Genomic DNA, 23,603 nt, shown 5'->3' with positions numbered 1-23,603 from the left:
AGGAAACACAGCGGCATGGCTGGCAGTTTAATTGAATTTTAGCCCGGGACCCGCCAAAAGTAATGAAGTGTTCATGAAATGATTTTCTATGGTTTCAAAAGAAAATGAAAAAAGAGCGAAAATACAGCCAGAAAGCGGGAGAAAAGTGGTAAGACATCTTGGGGCCGACAAGGGCAATTAAAAAATAATTTGCATTCAAGTTGGCCAAGAAATATAAGAGGTTTCAGCAAATAGGAAACTAAGGCGACGGGAATGAGATCATGGTGAACATTCAGGAAAAGGGTATTTAATTACTTGAGTTTTACAAAGAAGTGTTTTAAAGTATTTCGATTTAAGACATTTTTTATAGGCAAATGCAATTAGAAAGTTAATAAGCTATGAAAGCTTGGTAACTCATACGTATGGCCACCTTAATTACGAATTAAAGTATTTTTTTCACTTGAAAAAAAAAATGTATATTTAATCCTTAAAGCTCTATTTTCTTTTCTGCCAAACCATTTGCAAACTCCACTAATTTTTTACCCAACCCAAGCAAACACAATCCCAGCGAAAAACCTTTTACGGTCAACGTCAAGTTGTGGCCACGTTTTTTCATGCATGACCGCCCATGGCACTCCCATTCTCTCTCTTTTTTCTACGCCCATCGCTAACTAGATGTCTCGGCTTCCGGTGGGCGGCGTGCTCTGGAAAAACTTGTAACGCCGCCGCGTTCGGTGCACGACAGGCGGGGGCGGGTAGCAGGAGCAGGAAGAACTGGTGGGCAGGAGCGTGGCGAGTGCATAAAGCACCGACAGATACTTTCGATGGGACACCAACACGACGTCAGCCCCTCGCAAACACAAACATAGGCGGATAGACAATGGATTGCACTGAAGATACATCTTTATTTGAGCTTAAAGTTATATCAATTTAAACTTTAAATTAAAAATATTTAAAATTTACTTTGCTCTATATATTTTAAAGAAAATATTACAACACATTTGCACATAAATGTTTATGGGAGACTGAAAGACTGAAAAATAACTAGAACTATTTCAGACGATCTTTTCATTTAAGTTCTGGTCTCCTTGCCAGTTCAACCTAATTTATTTTCACTTTAAAAGATATTTATATAAAATTATAAAATTTAAATATGCTTTTACTTAGAGTCCCCATATTTTTTAAGTGCATAGGGAAAGCGCAAGGCTGGTAAACAAAAAATAAAAGAGCAAACGGAACGGAAACTAAATAGGGTTAACAAACGCTACAGGAGGTAGGGCCGTGAGTGCAGACCTAAAATCGAAAGCTTGTTATTTTACTTAATTGCATGGCCAGGAGGGCAATTTTCATATTTGTCTAGTGACGGAGAAACAAAAAAGAAATCGAGCATTTGGCTAATGCAAATGTGTTTGTGTTGGTCCTTTAGCTAATGAATTAATTAAGACTTGACCTATAGGTCAAAGGGGATTTTGTTAAGCATACATAAGCCAATATCTAGGTGGTTGGGTCTGGAACTTTTGAGTATAGGTATAATTAAGCAAAAATCTTTAAGGAATACAACAATTGCTATTTTTATACTTAAAATACTAATTAAATACTAATATTTAAGCGAATGATTATAATATTTTCGGAAATTCTTGTGCATTTTTATAATAATAAAGAAATTAGGTTAATGCATCTTCATAGCAAGACAATCAAGTTACTCAAAGGTCAGATGTTGAAATAAATCTATGAACTGCCCCTTTTATAACATTAGTCACGTTTCATTTAGGGTCTTTTTGTATTTTTTGATTCGATAACCTTGCCCTGCAGCGCAACCAACACGGCGTATGCGCAATCTGGGAAAGCAACAATCAACAAATAGCAGAGCAGGCAAACAGAAAATTCGCGCTACGTGACACGCAACTCCTGTTGTTTGTTTACAGCTCTATGCAATTTTCATTTGTCACAAGAGCACACACACTCCAAGGATAATAGGGAGTGTGTAGCGGAAATGTGAAATGTGTTTACCCATTAGTAGACAGCATTGAAGGCTCTCTCTATTGTTTTTCCCTTGGCACTTTCAGCTGTCACAGCTCGTGCTGAATTAATTGCATTCTACGCACCATTTACTGATGTTTTCGTTCTCCCTTTGATTTATTCATGCCGACCCGGAGTTGTTTTTTATATTATTAAATGTATATTTAAAAAAGGTAATTTATTACTTTTTGCATTACATTAATGTTTAATGTGAATATTAAATATATATCTAAATAGAAAAAATTCAGCAGAAATTAATACCATAATCTACAATTTGGCTTCCTGCGGTTTGTTCACTGCGGCATTCGTTTTTGGGGCACCACCACGAGATAGAGTGGTGAACATAAAGTTGCGGGGCAAGAATGTCAACAACAAACAACAAATGGCCGTCGCAGTCATAACACTAAAGTTTTTCGGTGCTCTCTGGCTTGTGCTATCTGGCTGGGGCAGCAGTAAATGAAATTTATTTAAAACATTACAACCATAGTTAAGAGCCAAGAGAACAAGTTTAATTTTACGTTGCGTTTCTGCGGCAGATTCACTATTTTCAGAATGGTTTTCTTGGATTTAAGGCCAGTCATTAAATCGATAAAATGCTGAACTTGTGCCAATATACCAAAAGTTCTAAAAAATGGTTTCAAATGGCTTAAATTGTCTTGGCTTTCCTTTGTGCCTCTGGCTCGGACTGCAATTTATTGCAGCCAGAAAAAAAAATAGTACGTTTCAACAAAAATTGCAGCCGGAGGCAGCATCAGTAACAGCAGTATTTATTTATTTTTTTCTAATGTCCTCAAAGCGTATTCTGAACGACTTTGGTCCTTCTTTGTGCTAATCGCCTACAACCAATTCGAGCGCAGCTGGAGTTTTGCATGTATTTTATCGAACTCAAAAGTTTTCTTCCAGACAGGAATGTTATTTGAAAAGGCAATTTGTTTCTACAAAGGAAAAGGATATTATTGGATTTAATTCATACTAATATAAACTGGACATTCTAATTTTACCTATCTTCGACTTTTAGGAATTTATAATATATAATTTATCGTACTATCTATAACCATTCTTAGAACCTTATGTTTGAAACTCTCTCCTCAATTTAATTTTAAAATTCAACAATTGCCAAGCGTTAAACACATTTAAATGCTTTTTTTAAATAAAAACTGCTTACACAACCAACTTGTTCACTAGGCGTAAAATTATGCAACAGTTTTGGTTACATCTCCTCTTTCCGGAGTGGGTGTTATGCTCTTAACTATTTTAGCTCTGAGTAAAGCATTCTTGCAAATGACAAACATGCCGGCTTACGTGGGTTCTGGTACTCTTTACAATCTGCCTAGGAAGTCTTTGGGATTTTGCATGCCACATTACACATATCCCTTTCAGTATAGGTATGTGCGCCAAATGCAGTGACACAGCCTCCCACTGGCTGCCCTCCAATTTCCTACCCTGTGCCCTAGATGCAAACATTTGTTTTACGCTTTGTCGAACGTTTCCTTGCTTTGACTTTTCTTTCGTTTCGCTTTATTTTTTAAGCTGCTCACTTTGCCTTGCCGACAGTTTGAGCATCTCAGTTGCCTGTAAGCGCCTTATGATGTTTTCTATAGTATATAGCGTGGTCTTGGGTTACAAGACCTCGACTCTGGGGAACAATTAAGGCATTGGAGGCTACTTTGGGGGCTCTTTTAACGCTAGCTGTGTGCCTGATGAATTTTGGGGGTCAGTGTCTTGTAACTAGTGTGGAAACAATAAACAAAAACTTAGTAAACTTAAGAACTATGTTCAAAATCTGTGTTCCTTGAGGATAATTAAGTTCCCTTTAATAAATCCTGCTGCATTATAATTATAATAAAATGCATCCAGTCACAAATTTCCCAAATTTACATAACTTTCAGACGCGCAGTTGGCAAACGTCCTGTGGCTTATTTTCTGGCAATTTGCTGGCAGTCGCCAGCTGCGATTCATACCGCAGACCCACGCCACCATCATCTCCTTTCTTGGACTCATTTAAGCGGAGTTACTTGAGTAATTGCTTTTCCAGGACTCCATGCCGACAGCTTGGCTAAAAGTTCCTGTCATAAGTCGGCAAAAGTTGGCCCAGCAACAATCAGAAAAGTTGGTAATAAGAATACGGAAGTCCTAGAAGTCCTAAACAAATCCCTGTTAGTCGGAACAGCTCTTTTCGTTTGCCATAAATAAATATTTTGCCATTCAGATGCTCTCAGTTGTTAACTGTTAACTGCTAACAGGTTTTGGCTTTTAGCCGACACCTCAGTCTGGCTGTGTGTGGGTTAGCCGCACATGTACTCTACTTTTTGCGGCTGCACGTGTGCGTGTGTGAAGCCAAAAATGTTGAACATGCTGCAACAGCAGCGAAAAGTTTTTAATCCAGCTACAAGTCACACGTGAAACTGCAGGAAAAACATGGAAAATTTTCGGCGTTTAAGCAATGGAAATTCTAATTAATTCGGATTCTGGAGAGTGAGTAATTTGATTGTTTTCCTAATGGAAAATGCGTGCGTCCTGATTGAGTTAAGGGGTCTTTATTTTGGGTAGTCCCACGCATCGGAGCAGAATTCCATTTCGAATCGATTATATTCTAATTCGATTCGGTTCGGTTCGGTGTGGCCTGCCATTTGAGCCCACTCGCTTGTGTCCTGGCTAATTGCAAATGCACTTAGCAGCCAGCCAGCCAGCCAGTCTCCCACACTCAGTGACCCTCATTTGCATGTGGAGCCCTGGCTCATCGGACTCGAACGGGGCGGGCGGTCGGCACCTTGAGATGGCCCCGGGAATGGCAATCAAAATTCTCCGACTGCACGCCAATCCGGGCTATGACCCATCAAGGTTACACTGCCAGGATGTTTTCATTTCCTGCTTGCGATTAAATAAACGAAATTTTCCGAAAGCTCTCAAAAATTCTTATGCTATTTTTTGTTGCTGATGAAAAACAAATCTTCTTTATTTAGTTTGGATTTCGAGTACATTGGGGGATTTTTCCCTTTATTGAAGGATAATAAAAACTGTGCAGTCCTTGGAAAGTTTCTTTCAAACTTAAGGTGCAGGAGCTTGTTCCCGAAATAAATGACCCGAAAGTACCACATTAATTGTGTTACCGTTGAGAATAACTGCCAACATATGCAAATTTACAGCTTGTTTTTTGCTTTACTCCTAAGTTAGTTAGCCAAATGGATATTGTTGTGATGGAGTAGTCCTCTTCGCCGGCAGGATTAACAATAAAAATGGCGGCTAGCAGTGCTTGCAGCAGCGAAGTTGAAAAGGGGAGCTGCTCCTTTGAGAGCTCAAATTTGTTGTGAGTTCCATACAAAGAGGTTTTTTGGAATATGATTTATGACTGGTTTAATGTTGGATGATTTAGGTCTTTAGAGAATTTCCCGTTGCAGTTGCAGTTGCTGGATGCAGCAAAAAGCCACAAATTCTGTTCAAATTTTTCTTTCGCAGCCACGAGAAACATTTTAATTGTAGTTGCCTCTACCCGCTGTCGTATATATACATACGTATATATCTTGGCCGCAGCTGGATGTGGAATGTCGGCAGACATGTGCCAAGTGCCAAGGAGCAGGCAGCAGGAAATGGCAGCTAAGAGCCGCCAAAAGTGGCGACATTCACTGCATGACAATGAGCGGCGAAGAAGCCAACGTTTTCCTTTGTTAAAAACGAAGAAAGTTATGCATAACGGTTGGAACCATTCCACGGAAAGCAATAAATTTATGATATTTGATAAATATTTTCCTCTAAACAGTTGTTTTTAAAAATTTTTAGATATTCTTTAAACTGATTTATTTGATATTATTAGTTCATATGATGTTTAAGTACAAACTGGTAATATTTTAGAGCTACCTTAAATGAGCTTTTATATGTGAGGCAAACTAAATTAAATAATAATAATAATGATAAATGAGCCTTTTATAACAGCAAATTAAATTGAGAAAGCAATCCCCACAAAAGCCACGGCTCACCATTAATTAAAAAATGCCTATTAAATGCCAGATATGCAAATTGCAAGTCTTATTTTATATTAAAGCTCGAGAGATAGACATATAGATTTCCCATATGACTGATTATAATCAGCACGCGTTTTCAACCATTAATTTATAAATGCCAAACAGCATATTCCCCTTTAAAAGGAAGAATAACAGAATATGAAAAACTTTTCTCAAAGGAAAATTCCCATCTGCAGGCTTTATCCCCTATTGTCCACAGAGCTGACCGATCATTTATCAAATAACACAGCTTTGGCTTGTCAAGAGGACGAAAGGAAACGATTTCCGTGCCACATGCATAGAATTATGCATAAAATGAGTTTTCTTTTTTTTCTTCTCATTTTCACCCGTTTCGTTTTGATTTGTATTGTTCTATAAGTCCATCAATCATTACTTTCACTTTGCACTTTAATTTCCATGAGTTTCGCGTCAATTTCCTTTCACTTTCACTTTATTTCCCGTATTTCCGCTTCCGGTTTCGTCCGACTTCGATGTTGTTCACTTGACGGTTTATCACCGGCTTCTGACGCCTTTTCGCCACATCCCGACTCGGCTGGAGGTTTCGTCCTCGTTTCGATATCGAAGCCTTCGGATCTGTGTGCAACCGGCATTTTTGGCCAGCCAGCAGCTGATGTGGCAAGCTGCACGTGGCACGGCCATAAAGCTTTTGCAGGGCTCTCGGAGTGTGGCGAGGAGTTGTTTATGTTTTGCACATAGCGAGGTGTGAAAGGAGAGTTTTTTGGAGATTTTTTTTAAATTTATGTAATGTAATTATGTAATTTAACTATGTTTATACTGTTATTAAACAAATAAACTTATAGACTTAATCCTGGCATAGTTTGTAAAAAATATATTTTTATAAAAACATAGGAAGTGTAATCAGTTCTGAAGAAAACGTCAGTGGCCTTATTTCTAGTTTTCTTTTTCTCTGGGAAATATTTTTAAAAAATCCTCTTTTTTGCTTTAGAAATATATTTTTCAGATTTTAGATCAAATTATTCCCATTTCATTAAAATTAAGTATACGCCTTGGTGACCCCACCAAGAAAGCTACCTTAGCAAAGTTTCACACGCGTATTGCACTCGCTGCATGGTTGTTGTCTCAACTAGGGCGTTGGTGAACTGCTCTGTTAACAGAACCCGTATGCTTCTTAACAGAGCTAGCCACTGTTATTGCACTCACTTGCATGTTTATTGCCAATTTCTCGGCGCATTTCCTCCGTGCGATTTGTCAAGTTGGGCTCAAGTGGAAACTGTGAAAATGTCATGTTCTCGTTGCGCATTTGTTTTCCCAAGGATTTCATCATCAGGAAGCAGGTGTGCATACCCGCCACGCTCCGCTGCCCGTCCCGTTCGTAATAGAAGATGGAATGCGACCAATTGTGCCTGAGAATCGGAAACTGTATAAGCTGACATGGCTTCAAGTGTCACTCCAATGGCACTTACCGCTTCATCACGTTTATGGTCAGCTCGGAAATGGTCTCGAAGCTGAGCATTCCCGTGCGGAGCAGCATGTAGAACTCGTCGTTGCAGTCCGTTTTCTTTTGCTCAAAGTCATAGGTTGACCCACCCACCGAGATCAGTGGAGTGCCCTGGCTGTTGAAGTACTTGGTTATCCGGCTAACAGCAGCTTTATGTAGAAAAATAATTGATTAAATTTATAAAATAAAAACTCTTATTACCTGTACTCACCCAAAGAGTAATCGCAGACTGGGCCGAAGATCACCTGGGCACACTGCTTGATAATACCGTCCATGGCCTTGATGACACCCAGCGAGGCGTCGCACTTGGTGTCATGGGCCAGCCACTCGAAGTCAATGTGTGGCGGGATGAGGGCCTTGGCGCGGATCTGTTGCTCGGCCACCTTCAGGATGGGCAGGACTCGCGGCAGTGATGCTTGGTACATGTTGTCATCGGGCAGCAGGACCAGAGCTCGGATAGAGCAATTCCTGCCACTTGCATCGCAGATAGCCTCACAGTCGCGGGCCGGCTCCTCACGGCAGTTAGCCAGGCAGCCCCCGGGGCCGAGGATAAGGCCAACTGCGACTAGAAGGAGCACGGCTCTGCTCATTTGAATATTGTTTACACCTGCCCGGTGAATGCTTGATACTTCAATCAAATCGCGCGAATCGCAATTCTCGGTTGCTGGTGTGTCATTGTGTAAACCGAATCTGCTTTGCGCTTTGGTTTGGCTCATTTGCATAGTCTCAGATCTCAATTAGACTTCTCAGCGATGCGGTTTCTCTTCCTCCCTCTCTCTGTATTTCTCTATGATTTCCTATCCTTCACTGTGTCTTGTGTTTGCTGGAGGACTCTCGGGTAATTAAGTTGCTTTGATTGCTTTCATAATTAAACCAGAGTTTGGCCGCTGCATGCTTGCTGCTCTGTTCCCGCCGTCTGGAGCTCCGGCTCCTTCTGCAAATCAAGTGATTCAAGTCATTAGCAGCTTCCAGGCAATTTGTGAACATATAAATCATTAAAGTTTTAATGGGTGAAATGGGTGGAAAGGGAGATACTGACATGAACTACTGCTTAAATAAGGAATGTGTGACAATGATTTGCTCTTGTGGCAACCAACATTCCCTTTAGCTTCTTATACAAAATTACCAAAAATATATATCAATCGATTTTACCATAATTTCTATTAAATTTTAACTTTTTAACTGAATCATCGTGAATACCAATTTTGTTGTGAATGGAATATTCCCCCCACAGGTGATTTATAATTTTTTCAAAGGCGTCACTCTATTTTTAATCAATGTCTTAATTTATATTATAAGCTAGTCCGTCCTTATTGTATCTTATTTATATTTATTTCAAGGTGTCATAAATACAGTTAAGAGCTCTTCCTTCTAAAAAGTCAATTATTTAACAATTTCCACTTTTATCAATTGTGAAGATCCCAAGTCATAAATATCACAGGCCTGTTTATAAATATCTTTATTTTCCGTTCCGGCTATCACATTCTCAGGCAGATACGCAGTTTATTGATAGGGGGAAAGAATAACAAACTTTATCTCTCATTGAACTGCAATTGTGACTTCACAGTGTCTCCAAAGTAAACAATGCAGAACCTCCCCGGTGTATTAATCAAATATATTTATATTTATGATCCCCGCTTTAATAACATTATTTCGACAAGCAATGCTGGTTGAATGGTTTGTGGCTTTTATGATCCCTACTGCTGCTGACTCATTGCCTCTACTGCCCAATAATTTGTCCAATTTCTATTGAACTTGATGCAGCAGATAATGAACATGGGACCTGTTGTTTATGGCGAATTCCCTGGAATCGCTGGAACGCTGCATGTGGCCATTGATAAGGTTGGAATAGGCACCCTTGCGGAATATTTATGGAAAATCTCGCACAAAACTAACTACTCGAACGTCTTGAACTTCTGGCGTCACAACAGTTCCGGCGGCAATCTACTAAAGCGTCATTAAGGTGGCAAACCAACCGAAAAACAAGCCAACACATCGACGCTGCAACAATAAAAACAAAAACGTGTCAAATGGTAGTCAACATGCTGCCATGTCTAGTTAGTCGTTCGGCGATTAATAATCTAATCGTGACAAGCGGCAAACGTGTGTGATGGTTGTGTATTGCCGAGAGTTCTTTCAGTTAGTCATGGGGCTTGCTTTCTGAGCTACTCTCTATGGTGTGAACTTTGAACTTGAAGAAATGGAGCTTGAGGGAAGAAGGTTAAGGTATTATAAAATCGTTAAATATATTCTTGAAAGGGGTATTTAATATTGTAAAATGTTGTTAAATAAACAGTTTAAAATTCAACCTAAAAATCGCAATGTATAATAACCATCAATGTTTTCCTTATGACAATCTCAAAACATTTCAAGTAATGGTTATTTGCCAGATTTTTCATTTGTAAACATATGTTTGTACAACTAATTTTATAAAGAGATCCTATGATCTGTATATACCCACCCAATTTCCAAGAGTATACCCCCATATATAATAAACCCATTCCGGATATAGTCAAAAGACCACCGGGCAGTAAACTATTTTCGTATTTCATTCGGGGCCGGACAAGAGCATAAGCATTTTATCTGGTTTCCGATAAAGCGCCCTGTGTAGGCTGAACTTGAGATTGCGTATACGCAGATTGGCCGACTTCGATTGCGGGCGGAAAGTCCCGAATGGAACCCCGGCCAGATGATATGATGATGATGATGATGGAACGGGGAAGCCGCCGGGCCAATCGCTAGGCAAACACCAAGCAGCTGCAATCGAACATTCGCTGGCAATCGGACCTGTCGCCAATTAATAAGAATTCATCACTTGGCCCGCGGCACTCGACATGGCCGGTGACAATTCAGAAAATACAGAAAGTAGAAAACGGAAAACAGAAAACAGAATGCCAAATGCCGGGGAGATATCAACACTCTGTGGGTCATGTGCCTGCCAGCGATAGTAGCGATTGGTGGATCGGTGGATCGTTGGATCGTTGGATCGTTGGATGGGTGGTTCCGGGGATCCGGGGATCGGAGGGGCTACTAATTTCATTGGCCAAACGAGCGGCAGGGCCAAAAAGTGGCAACATCAATCATATATGAAGCACACTATTTGCATTGATATGGAAGTCCAGAAATAGAAGCGAAGCCAATATTTTCAGCGCTCGCCACTCAAGGCGAATCAAATAAATGTATTAACAAATTGGCATGGACATCATCGGCGACTCTTATCAGGTTCTGGGCCAGCCTTCAGTCCAACGTCAGTTTATTTTTAGCCGCCTGATTAAGATCGCGCCGCCAGAAAGCCGTAGGACCGGAGAGGGCCCGGCGAATCAATCATGTTCGCCACCACCGGCACCACTGGTTTTTTTCCCGGAGCCTGTCCGTAAGCCCGTCGACGGTCGACGGTGCTAAGCCCCGCACTCAGGAGCCCAGACGACACACATGGACGCGGGCCGTGCTCGTATTTGCCGAACCTTTATTCATGCTCCTCAGTCTCTGCCCTGCCCCTGCCTGCCTCCGTTTTATCAAAGCACTCGATGTGTAAAGCAAACAAATCTAAATCGAGGGTTTTGGGGTTTTGCATGCGTGCTGTAACCGAGAACCGCCAAAACAAACTTGTTGACCAAGAAAATGCCTCCGGGTTGAAATTTTAAGCAAAGTAAACAGTGGGGAAATATATTTCAAATGGAGCAATTACTTATTAATGCAAATATGTACTCTTTGGGAAATTAACTCCATTTATTAAATAAGCTAATTCTTAATCAAGTGTTCTAGGAGATGAAGTAAGATATATTTTTGCTTCACCAAAAAACGTGGCTTAAAAGATTTCAGTAGTGTAAAGATTTTCCATAATTCCTCTTTTAATTGTACAAATTTTCCGATTTATGTGTATTTTATTCCACTACTTAAACAAAACCTTCCAGTTAGCCAGTCCATTTAACGCAATTTCTATTTTTACCCAGAGTTACTCAATGCCAATAATAACAAGTACAAATAGAATGAAATGTAAACTTGTACATGGAGTAGAACACTCAATTAATTGTCACACTTGAATCCAGGCTGCTACTTCACAGTTTTTATGTTCAATATCAATCGGTGTGTCGACTATTTTTATAGCGACTATATAACCTTTGGCAAACAGACACGGCGATCGAATGGAAATGAACCGAAGCCGCCAGGTCGGAAGACAAACCGTCTACGATTGGGCCGTCTTTTCTTTGTCTATTTATAGGGATTTGTTTATTTTTAATGTGCAATCAAGCTGCCTTTTCTGCCTTTCTGCCATCTGCCTGTCCTGCTCGATAAGATTACGGAAAAGCCCATAATAAACACACACATACGATATTCGGCCCCTGCAACGCGTGCGAATCCATACGGACATCAGTCCAGACAGTTGCCAACCCCAATTTCAATATCTTACTGCAATATCGCCTCATAGCCTCCTCGAAAATATATAAATCGGTTTTAGATCTCCTCCATTTGCATGGTAACTTAAAATTCCATTTGTCACCGGTTATAATTCGAAGGGCTTTGACAATGCTAAATATATATTATTTATGAATTTTTAATGCGGGCATAGATTGAATTAAATTTAAACAAGCACAATAAACCTTTTTGGCTGGGAATTGTGTGATTCCCTTGATGCTTTTGGCCCCGTTTTTTATTTATTGTCTAGACACCGCAGATAAGCGGCAGAAGGACCTGAACTCTGACCCCAAAGCTCTGGCCAGAAACTCTTGCAAGTGGCCCCTTTTGGGGCAAGCGTGCAGCGTGTGCAGCTCCGACTGCTGTTTAACGAACCGTAATTAAATCTCTGCTTAAATGGATTTAATTAATTTTGGCCGTGTTTAAGAGCCTGGAGTGAAATGGCACCACACGGCAGGGCCATTCATGCAGCATTTTGTGGAGGGTATAACCCTGTGTAAAGTGTGTGGAATTAGCGCCACAAAATGTGTAATTTGCAGTGACACTTCGTGTGGTGTTTTTCCACTCTCTGATTAATATCAAAACTTTACTCCTTTCCACTGCACATCAAAACAATTTGGGCGCCAAGACAAACTTGCTTCGAACTTGGCAGGAAAACAAACTTTTTGCGGTTTCGCTATTTTAAGCTGATTCGGCGAGGAAAGTTTTGCCTAACCCTTTTGTTGAAAACATGCTCATGTTTACTCGGGTATTGGCTTACCAATTGATTAGTGAATATTTACGTTATCGTGTGGCTATAGCTGTGCATATGCCAGACGGGGGTGTGTTCGCGGGTTTCGCCCCTTTTTCTGCGTATTACGTATACGCAGCATGGTGTTTGCCTTACTAAGTGCTGCCTACTTAACAGCATCGTCCTCGAACATGTCACTTTCCATTCGAGTTGACCCCCAAAATGGTGCTATAAATTTATGCTAAGCATGGCGTGTTGCTGGCAGGAGCCAAAAGAGAACTGGATAAGTGATACTGCAGCCACAAGAATGAAAAATATTCGCTTATTTAATGAGAATTTTTTCTGGCAAGTTTTCGCTAGAGCGTGACCGTAGGAGAAACGATTTAATATTGCCGCACCTCGAGGCTGCTAATCCCATTGGAGATTTATAAGTTGGGTCCTAGTTGCCCAGGGCAGCAAGTCCCTTTTTTGTGTGGCCACAGAAATCTCGAGCCGGCGAAGCAGCAAAAGAAACCGCCTCAATGATTTATGCAAATTCAATAATAACAGAATGCGACGTGTGTATGAAATGTGCGCTACAAAGTCAACTGGGCGGGTCCTCTCACCCCTTTCCCAGTGCCCGCCTACTTTGTCGACACACATACTCAACCCATCCCGATGGGAATTTTGCGTCTAGGTATTTTATTTTAATTTCGTAACTAGATGGAGGGAACTTTGCGATATTTGCCCCGGGGACAAGTGCTGTTTTGCAATCATTTGCTTTTATCAAGAAGAAGAATCGGTCTCCGCCTTCTCCTCTTGGGTGCGAGAAAGTGGGAAATTTGCATGAAATATTCCTGGTGGGTGGGGGTCTAATCCGGAGCAGCAGCCTCTGGCCCGGAACATGTTGTCTAAGAGCTTATAAAGACTTGTCAGTGCCCGGAATGCCTTGTACAAGCTGCTTTTCCAGGGGAGTAGATATCCATGGAACTGGCTCACCTTTGCCTGTGTCCGGGCCTAAAATCTCAAACGTTTATGGATTTCTTTTCACAAAATTTCACTCTCTTTGTGAGGATTTTAAACTATTTATGGTTTTCAGATATCAAGCACTAGATTTTTCCAATGTATGCACTTTTGTTTCCACCAGGCAAGTTTGTGGGAAACGAAAATCCCCAGATATATATATTTCAAACACTCAGCCGTGCGGGAAAATACAATTTTTGGCAGTCGACAGCTTTAGAATCAAAAAAATATATCACCAAATATATATCGCGCGAAATTTATTGCCATTAAAGTGAATTTCACGACGCGCGCGTCACCGGGATTGAACTGAAATTGGCGGTCGCTTTGGTAAACTGCTCACTTTGTTATTTTTTGCTTTTCATTATTGGCCAAACTATGGAAAAGCTCGGCGACGGCGTTTCTGCGGAGCGTTTCACCAATGCAGCACGCACACAGCACCGCCGAAACTCACCAATACCCGATGTTGTCTGATAAGAACCTCTGGCGATAACAGCCGGACCGTAACAGAGCTGTTAGGTCAGCGCGGCCTGTTATCCGGCAATGGTGTCAATTGGGCAACGGCCTGCAAGTATCCGCCAAGAAACGCCCACAATTAGCGTGTTTACAGAGCCTCCAAGACGGGAAATTGAGATAAGGCTGTAGAAATTGCTTTAAAAGCCTTGAATATATTATTTTAATTTACTTAAGAAGACATTTCATGTGAGAATCTTTTCGAATGCAATTCCAATCGAATCTTTTTGAGCTTATCAGCAAGTCCAAGTTCAAGTATTTCGTAATAAATATATATTTATTTATATTTTTTATTTATAATAAAAAATGAAGCTTATCTGAATCACTATTAACTCCTTAGTCACTGAGAAATTAAAAATAAAAAACTGCCTTATCCAATTCATGAAATTCCCGTCTCTCATTTACCAGGATAACTAAAAATATTATTATTCTTATCGCACTTTGCTTTACATTGTTCCTGGAATATGTGATTAATTAATAAAGTTCTCAAGCCGCAATGTTCATGTGTCAGTTAAGGGGAAAAAATATTGAGAATAAAATCATATAAAAAGCGTAATGTCTGCCCAGGGAGCTACAGTAGGAGTTCAAGAGCTCAACAAGATGCAGTTCCCTTTGATTGTTGCTTTGACTTTAACTTTGCTGGTAAGCATAAATTAACTATAGGTTTTCAAACACAGTTTAACTTAATTTCTTTTTTAGGGCTTCGCCTGGGGAAACCCCACTGAAGGCGACAAGCAGAAGTTCTGTGAATTTCTAAAGGATGTTGAAGAAGATCGAGAAATTTTGGTGGAGTCCCTAACGAAAAAGACTTTGGATGTGGAAAAAAATGTGATAAAAAAACTGGGACGAAATTCTGACTTTGAGACATTCTTAAAAGAGAACTCTACTCTCCAGTTACTTACTACTCAGCAGAAATTGGACTTTCTTTTAAAGTTCCGCTGCGCCTACAAGAATAAGATTCTCGCCAATCCGCTCTTTAAGGACACCAACGAGTTTCGGCAAACCTACCTCACTTACAGGTCTGAAACCAACAAGGAAATCAAGACGTTCGATAACTTTCTCTCCCGGGATGCGACCAGAATGGTGAAAAAAATGAAGAGTACATCAGATGCCACCAAGCAGGAATTTAATAACGCTCTTAAAACTTATTTGGATCGCAAGGGACAAAGTGCCCATTGCATGATGAATACTTTCCTGACTCTAAAGACCAAGTACGGATGTAACTAAAGTAATCTACAATTTCACTAAATAAATTAATTTTGTTAGGCAATCAAATCAATTTGTAGCTGTGCTTATTTCTTACCTTCTTAGCATTTTGATTTTGAAATTTTGTAATTTCCAGTTGAAGCAATTTTTAGACCAAGCAGTTCAACCATTTTTCCCCCTCTTTTCATAATTTTCCAACACTTTGAGACCTCCTTAATGCGCTTTTTCATTTTGGACATTCATGGACACATCGTGGCGTATACGCAATGTCATCATGCGCGCATTGCTCATACGCCCCACATTGTTTGCCAGGACACGCATCTCGGCTAAAAACAGCACCAGCTGCTTTTCCAGCATTTTCCGCCGTTTTACCCCTTTTGTGCTCTTAAGTGTGGAAAAATTAATAGCATTTTCAGGGTGGCAGTAAACCGCTGAGCGATGTTTGCATTGTTTTGCTCAGCTTTCAGTGCGAGTTGCGGCTGGTAAAAATCAGGCAAAGCGGAAATGGTTTTCAAGTGAGCTTAAATGCTGTTCCCGTTGTCCTATTTATGAACGAGAGAGCAATTATTGTAATTATGATTTTATGTGGATTTGCAAAATACAAAAAAAAAGTGGAGAGCCACAACAACTGCAAACAATTTGAATCAGAAAACTTAAGTGATGTATAGGGATTAAAAGGGGTAGTTAGGTAAGCAATACAAGGATTATAATGAACATATACATATGTAGATAAAAAACTTAATTTTATATTAAAATTCAGAAGAATAAAAATATCGAGATATCAAGAAAACATATATAAATAAATAATTAAATGACGCATGATTTATAAATGATTTGTATTTATTAGTTGGTTTTATATTTCTCTTGCTGATTTCATTTATTCCTTTTGTTATCAAGTGCTTAAGGCTGACAATGGGTTAAAGCTTTACAGAGCAATGCAAGTGCGGGTGTGGGCGTGTGTGTTGTGTTGTGTTTTGTTGTGTGTGAGAGAAATAGCTCTACGTAGACATACGTTTCGGGTGTTTGTTGTTTTCTAGGCTTTTGGTTTTTGGACATTCGCATTCATTATTACAAAACGAGAATAGCTAACATTTATCAATTACTTAGAACTACATAAGCTGTGCATGTGTTGCATGTGCCACCGCCGGCATCAGTAGCATCTGCTGTAGGTGCCTGCTCTACTTAGCATTGCCGTCGTCGTCGATCGCCTTGAAGATGATGCCGTAGACATGGTCCACCAGCTTGGCCCACGTGGCCGCTTGGCTCTCGTCCAGACTGCAGGCCGCGGTCAAGACATCCAGGATCACGCCTTTCAGTTGCTGTTAAATTTGGAAATAATAATGTTATTGATAAATAACCTTGTATTCTTATGCTAGCGCCTACATTGTACGACTCCTTGGAAATGGTCCGGGGTATGTGACTGACGGCAATCTTGGTCCAGATCTCGTCCAGTTTCTCCAGATCGCCATCCTGCCCAAGAACCTGGATGGACTCATCAAACACTCGGATGATCCTGCCAGCATGCGCCCTAAAGCGTGCATTTCCCTGGGAAAAAATTAATATATTAATTTAAATTTAAATAAAATTTATGTTTTAGTCAACTCACGGGCAGCTCCTCCATGGGCACATCTCGGAAGGAGAACTTCTCCAAGTTGGACGGATAGAGGTTGAAGAACTGCGTCAGTATCGCCGCTCCAGAATCTGTGGGTGTTGCCACGGGAATCTCCCAGGTCTTTTTGATCAATTGCACCTCATCGCTGTTCATGGTTGAGCTCCGTTTTCCCTCAGTTTTCACTCTTTAACTCTCTCTTAAAGTTTGCCGCGGCTTTCAAGCTGAAAATGTGGAGGGAAAAAAATTGAAAATAAAATTAAGTCAATTTCGGTTGTCCTCTCTTTTGCTCTCCGATTTTAATTGAAATTGACAGTTTTACAATTTTGCTGAGCGGGCAGAAACGAAATCAAAACAACAGACTCTAACAGTGGCTTATATAAATGTGCGCACAGCACGTGCTAAAAGTCAATGCCTTCGACATCGACCGGCAAACAGCAAAAATAACATCTTCATCATCGTTATCATCATCATCATCATCATCATCGTTATATCCAAACACAAATTAACGTCTGTCAGTTAAGCCGAAGCAAAGCCCAATACACCGCAAGCCCCAAACCCCAATTACTCATACAATTTTAAACATCAATCATGTTCTGGTGATGGCAACGTGATTGCCGCTTCAAATTAAAGGATTGAATAATTTTTAAGGAATTTTAAAAAGGTGTTTGTTTTACTAAGCTTTTATAAGAAGTGAATTATTTATTGATAAAGAACCAGAAGCAAGTTACTATAAAAAACTTATTATAAGAAATAAGCTTATTACAAGAAATAAACATATTATTCCCCCTGAAGTCCTTTTAAAGTATTCACTTTCTTGACTTATAAATAAAATACAATTATTATTATTATTACATTATATTAAATCATTATATCGGCTTATACAATGACCATCTCTAGTCACCTCTCGGACAGAGCATGGTCTGCTCTCGAGTTCATTAGCTGACCCCATCCTCCCCGGGCCACAGCCTGCCCATTCCCCGATTCCCTGCGGCTGATATTTGCTGGCAAAAATTATTATGCCCCCGTCTGTGCTCACCGGAGAAGTGCAGAGACGACTGGGAAAGGCATTGAGGATGACAGGGTGCGGGAGAATTCTCTGCACGAAAAGCGGAAATGTAAACAGAGCGCACAGAAATGAGCCAAAAAGCAAGATAATATAGCAAATTCAAAGACAAAATAACAAAATAACAAAATTTATGTGTGAAAAACACAAAAACAAATTAAACGCACATCAATCGGAAAGTGAAAAATAAATATTTATGACAGCACAAAAAGAATGCCACAACAAATATAAAGTCAAATTGCCAAACCAAAAGTGGAAAATAAATATTTATGAGACCACAGTGAAATGCCCATTTAGCCAACGGAATTTGATGAATAATAAATAAAGTGGAATTTTTGCATTTAGCTTTTCTGTCTTAAGTTTTCCTCGTCCGCCGAGGGAAGGGGAAAACAAACCCAGCAAAGCCAGGCCAGGCCAAAGAAAAGTATTCTCTGCAAATAAAACAAAAAGAAGCAAACTCAAAAGCTTATTAAAAATTTACAAACTGACAAACAGACAGACAGTCGGTCGCTACACAAACAAAGTGGCAGAGGGAGGCGGCAGGAGGCGGATAATAAACAGGCAAATATGCCAGGAAAATGGACTCAAGTGCAGCCGCAGCAGGTGGCCGCCATGTTATTGTTGCCTTTCGCTGCGGTAAAAACGAGCATGCGAGGTGGGCGGTGCAGGCGGAGATCCCACTATGAGCACTATAAAAAATGTGCCATCTCTCCAGTAACCTTGTCTACAAGACCCCCTTCTCTCGGGGAGCACCATGTGAACTTGTTCCGTGGCCGGGACGGGCTTGCCTGTGTGTGTGTGTGCGTCCTGTAATATCCTTCGTGCCCAAATGGCCTGTGGCTTTTGCGGTTTGAAGTCTCGGCCTGTAAGTGTATAAGTGCTCTGTGTGTGTGTGTGAGCCTGCTGCAGTCAAGAGTGAAAAAAGGCAGCCACAAATCAAGCGTTGCCTTGTATCTATGCACTGACAGAAAACTAGGACTTATAAAAACAAAGTAGGAATTGTTTGGAAGCTTTAAAAAGGGATTAAAAATTCCGTATATTTAAAAAATGAAATATTTAAAAAGTAAACAATAAACCTTTCTCATTTAAACCAACTATAAAATATTTTATTTATCAACCATTTTTCCCTCTGCCTGAATTGTAAGTGTGTGCGGCAGAGTGTTGCCAGTAAGGACATTGAGCGCTTAATTAAATTAAGGCAAACTTGATGGACAGCTACTAGACAGCCAGCCGAAAGGGGCGTGAGGCGGTGGGTGGCTTGGTAGGCAGTTGGCTGGAGGGACAGGTGTGAACGGTGGTGCAGATGGGACAGGTGGAAGGCAGTCAGGCAGGCAGGTCAGGTGTTGCCAAAGTGCCTTGTACAGGACTGTTTCTGTGTCGGTGCGGAGGAGAGTGTACCTGTATATATTTGTTTTGTGATGCTGCCACTCAAGTGTCGCTATGGATTCGGTTGCAATTTCCGCCGCCCTCACGCCTTTACCCCGCGATCTGTGTATTTATTTTATGAAACTCAAAAACAACATTCTGTCGGTTGCCAAGTGCCAGGATGAGAAGTGCTGTGAACTCTCGAAATATGAGCGGGGCTAAAGCCACTTAAAAAACAGTATTCGATGGCTGGAAAAAGTTTATGGCGGCGTAGAAAATTCAATATACAGAAATTTAAAGCTTTGAAATCGGATTTGGATTAGGTTTACCAGAAAATTTAGAAAAAATATATAAAAAGAAATGTAAAGGAATTTTTCAGAGATTTAAATCAAGCCAACTAAAGAACTAAATTTAGTAAACTACTTTAAAATCTTCTAAAAAACTTGCAAAGATGCAAAAGCAAAAGGATTTTATGATATTACAAATTTATTTAAAGTTTTCAAATGTCTTTGAATCAGAGAAAGCCAACTGACCAATCATAAGTTATTTAAGGAAATCTATACACAAATTATACACTTTTGAGACCTTTAAATTGCCTTTAAAGCCGCAAGCTTGAATGCCTGGATTCCCACAGTCACACACTCTGAACATACACACGGATGCACCACATTCATGGTGCTCATCACAGGACATTAAGGATAATGACTGCCACAACAACAACAAATGGTAATCACAAAAAACAACAATAACAATCTGCTGCTGCTGCTCGCCCAGAGGCGACACTTGTTTGCAAGGACACCACAGAAATCCATAAATTCAAAGTCCGCCACTGTGCGCCTTTTTTAATGGTTTACACAGCGGATATAGCCTGTGGATCGTTGAAAAATTAAATATATAAACATATATATGTACGAATGGTTGAGTGGGGGAGAGGGGAACGCACGGAAAGAGCGTTAATCAGCTGTTGCCTGTTGAGCGCGGCAGATGCGGAAGATAGATAAACGCAACGCGTATTTACAGTTCGTTTGCGTTTGCGTTTGCCTTTGCCGTGTGCTTTTATTCACCCAATTCGTTCATAATTCCGCTAGCGTTCCACTATCGTTCAATTGTTGCTCGCACTTTCGTTATTCTTTATATTTATGTTTTATTTCCTGGTCCCGTATTTTCTGGATTTTGTTTACTATTTCTATTTATTTTGCCAAACGTCGAATAATAAAAAAATTGGGGGACTGAAGATCAACACGTTTGAAAATATGTAATATTTAATTATTAAATTAATTTGAACCGCTGCTGTTTTTGTTTACTATTTTATTCTTTTTTTATATTTTTTCTGGCGAACTTGATTTTTACGCCCGGAGACCGACGACCAAAAAACGGGACTGAAAGCACACGTTGGGTTTACACTCGGTCGGTCTCAGAATTAGAGTTGCGCGCTCTTGTAATAAGAAAGCTTAAATTTATACTCGGTTTTTCATTCTCAGAGCGCATTCGGTTAACATTATTTACTACAGAAATTCTGAATAATAGGGGCGCTGTACTGCTAGTAACATTGAAAGCTGTTTTTTAAAGCTACATAGCTTGATTTATTCGTAAAAACATTTATATTGCTATTAAAAGTCGACTAAAATAAATAGATTAAATATAAAATTGCAAATTAAATTGCCTGTTTTTTTTTTTCCAAATCCATCACTCGATCTTGTTTTGAGTACCGCCATCTGTGGCTTATATTTTGTTAATGTGCAATAATTTTAAATACTTTCTGTTGACTAGCAGCTGCGAGCAAAATTCTGTTGGATTGAGCACTTTCTAGTTGAAAATTGAGCGCTATCTCAGAAATGCTTTAATGTGTGAGTCAAAGAGCGAATAGTGCTCTCATTGCCGGCAAAGATACGCTGAGAACCAGAGCGCTTTTGAGTGCCCGCCAAAACCACATTGAGCAAAAGCTTACAGCAAACGAGAGATAGAGTGAGACCCTACAGAGGCGTAGTGTAGGGGGTACACCACCTGTCCTCTTAATTGACATTCCGTTCAGGCAAAGCACACACCTGTGGGTGCTTTACCTATAAGGTACTCCCATGTAATAATAAGTCCCAAATCGGATGGCACCTGGAAGCCAAGCAGGCCCAAAGTCGAACGGGCCCAAATGCCACCTGTAGACCTTCTAAAGTCATAAAAAAAGAGCAGTCTAACGCTGGCTTTAATAAAGTTCTCTCTCAGAAGCTGAAGCTTAAAGTGGCGGAGAGCTTACGTAACTGTTTTGGCAGGTGCTTTATTTAAAATAAAATAAAACTAACAAAAAACGCTACAAAATAAGGTAAAGTGGTAATTTAATTAAGAAACATTTTTTAGAAATCCAGCGATTTCAAATTCTTTGCAAAAAAATAATCATCATTTCATCATTGTTCTAGAAGTAGGCTTCTCGACTTTTACAAACAAAACACAAGCTTAGTTTAGAGAATATTAACTGGGCCTCAAGTAAATTGTAAAAAGTAAGGAAAACAATTGGTGAAGAATATTAGAAACTTTTAGTTTAGGCAAGTCTGCTCTTGGCCTTTTACAGGTAATTGTATTTTCTTCAAGTAGTTTGATTTCTAGATTATATTTTTCAACAATCCCGAGTTGGATTTAACTTTCAAATAAATAAAGTAAAATTAATATTCTATAGGATAAAATAAATATTGGAAATGTCAAAAAACTAAAAACGAATACCTATTTTATGTAATTATTTAAAAGAACCTATGATTTATTTTGTTGTACAGTAAAGTTTTCGAGCGTAACTATTTTTATGTCACCAATTGTTTCTTCTATATCTTCTAATGTTTTTACGAAATATATATCACTTCAAATATAAATGACTGATTTCGAGGCGGAGATCTTTTCAAACTTAAGTAATTAATTTTTTTTTTACTTATTTTGAATTAAATCTAAGAATGCCCAGGAATATACTATTATCAAATAAAGCGATTGCATTTACTCTTACAATTCCAGACAAACAAGTACGCATTACCTTATCAATTGTATAATCGATGTGCTCTACTATTTTTATAACTTTTGCTATTCACTATCACTAACTGAACAGACCCCACCATTTGATACCCAATAACGCCCAAAAAGCAAAGCAAACAAACAAATAAAGCCTATTCAAATATCACACCACACAATACCACAGTAATTGTTTATTGTACACTCATTGGGACTGACAATTGGGGAGTGTAATCAGCCCAATTAAAAATATTTGCATCTAGGGATACGATAGAACACTAGATTTCAATTGACACTCACGGGTTCGTGCTGATTAAAAGGCCGAGCAACTGCACACGCCGCCGTTAAAATTCAAACTGAACAGAATGCCTGACCCGCGGGGGCCTTATAAAAGATTCCCGAACGGCGGCGACACAACACAGCCACCAAGCGACGCCTTTGTGTACAAAATGTTCCCGAACTGGTTATCTTCGGTTACTATCTATGAAGACGAAACCGAGGCACTTGGACAGATGCGGGGATTTGGGGTCGGCTTGGGTGAAAGTATACATAGACATGGTCTGCCTATTTCCCCTGATGTGGGGTATATTGCGTGAGAATGTTTGGGAAATATTTAAAAACATAATTAATGCACTAATCAATGGAACCAACACGCGCTCCAAGCCCTGGGGCTGATCGAAGCTCCAGCCATTGGTGCGACGAAAGAGGAACAGGTTTGAGTTGTATTTCGAGATGGATCTGTCATATTATTTTTTGAAATACTAAACAATGTTTTAAATTATAACAAAATCTAATTTATATGCTTATCTGTATAACTTTTATGATTGCAGCTTGACTTATGTTTTCATATCTCTTAACTAATTAGTGATTACTTCTAGAAATTCTAGAAGATTCATAGATTCTAGATTATTTTCATATTATTTAATGACGATGACACTCTAAAGGCTGTAGAAATGCTATATGTACACAATATATTCAAGTGAAAATCAAACGATCAGCGAATAAAAACAAACAATAATCACAGCCTAGGAAAATCAAACATATCCGAAGTGTAAATTTGCAGTTTAACACAAGTTGATGTTTATTATAGCCCAAAGATAATTATTTGTTTGTAAATATTGAAAATTACCCTTACAGGGTGCTTCGAATGCTAATCAAAATGTGGCAAAAACTATTAAATAATAATCTAACAAGCGACAATTTGTTACCTGTGCCAATTATTATATTCTCGTGCCATTTGT

General features: G+C 39.6%; 3 protein-coding genes across 5 annotated transcripts in view; 1 reads left to right on the top strand and 2 right to left on the bottom strand.

Annotated features, from left to right (window-relative positions):
* The window catches only part of LOC108081225 (atrial natriuretic peptide receptor 1), a 34,321-nt gene extending 26,504 nt beyond the window's left edge, over positions 1-7,817 (bottom strand). Inside the window, exons 1-3 of the mRNA XM_070286753.1 lie at positions 7,688-7,817; positions 7,442-7,625; positions 7,179-7,381 (exon numbers count right to left, since the gene is read on the bottom strand). Coding sequence (XP_070142854.1) covers positions 7,179-7,381; positions 7,442-7,625; positions 7,688-7,751 — 451 coding nt within the window. The 5' untranslated portion in view covers positions 7,752-7,817. The remainder of the gene's footprint in view (positions 1-7,178; positions 7,382-7,441; positions 7,626-7,687) is intronic.
* Positions 7,818-14,689: 6,872 nt separating this feature from the next.
* On the top strand, positions 14,690-15,361 carry LOC108080997 (uncharacterized). Its single transcript, XM_017175923.2, has 2 exons — positions 14,690-14,776; positions 14,834-15,361. Exons 1-2 carry the CDS (start codon positions 14,690-14,692, stop codon positions 15,359-15,361), a joined length of 615 nt encoding a protein of 204 aa, XP_017031412.2.
* A 798-nt stretch (positions 15,362-16,159) lies between these two features.
* On the bottom strand, positions 16,160-22,778 carry glob1 (globin 1). 3 transcript variants are annotated; one of them, XM_017176351.3, is made up of 4 exons: positions 22,663-22,778; positions 16,947-17,173; positions 16,724-16,885; positions 16,160-16,659 (listed from the first exon to the last, which is right to left on the bottom strand). In XM_017176351.3, the coding sequence occupies exons 2-4, from the start codon at positions 17,103-17,105 to the stop codon at positions 16,519-16,521; spliced, it is 462 nt and encodes a 153-aa protein (XP_017031840.1). In that variant the 5' UTR covers positions 17,106-17,173; positions 22,663-22,778; the 3' UTR covers positions 16,160-16,518. The 3 variants fall into 3 exon arrangements, with proteins under 3 accessions (XP_017031840.1, XP_041630298.1, XP_070142905.1); XM_041774364.2 differs by lacking the exon at positions 22,663-22,778 and adding an exon at positions 20,445-20,597; XM_070286804.1 differs by lacking the exon at positions 22,663-22,778 and adding an exon at positions 20,324-20,340.
* Between the last annotated feature and the right edge of the window lie 825 nt (positions 22,779-23,603).

The sequence above is a fragment of the Drosophila kikkawai genome, chromosome 3R, assembly GCF_030179895.1.
Source record: "Drosophila kikkawai strain 14028-0561.14 chromosome 3R, DkikHiC1v2, whole genome shotgun sequence".
Lineage (NCBI taxonomy): Eukaryota > Metazoa > Arthropoda > Insecta > Diptera > Drosophilidae > Drosophila > Drosophila kikkawai.
This window is presented reverse-complemented; position numbering and strand designations above follow the sequence as displayed.

Excerpts from the sequence above, each read along its gene's own strand:
- LOC108080997 (XM_017175923.2), top strand. The coding sequence starts at position 14,690 with ATGTCTGCCCAGGGAGCTACAGTAGGAGTTCAAGAGCTCAACAAGATG. Across the intron at positions 14,777-14,833 it reads CTTTGACTTTAACTTTGCTG|GGCTTCGCCTGGGGAAACCC; the intron begins GTAAGCATAAAT and ends TTTCTTTTTTAG.
- glob1 (XM_017176351.3), bottom strand. The coding sequence starts at position 17,105 with ATGAACAGCGATGAGGTGCAATTGATCAAAAAGACCTGGGAGATTCCC. Across the intron at positions 16,886-16,946 it reads TGCCCATGGAGGAGCTGCCC|GGAAATGCACGCTTTAGGGC; the intron begins GTGAGTTGACTA and ends ATTTTTTCCCAG. Across the intron at positions 16,660-16,723 it reads TTTCCAAGGAGTCGTACAAT|CAACTGAAAGGCGTGATCCT; the intron begins GTAGGCGCTAGC and ends CAAATTTAACAG.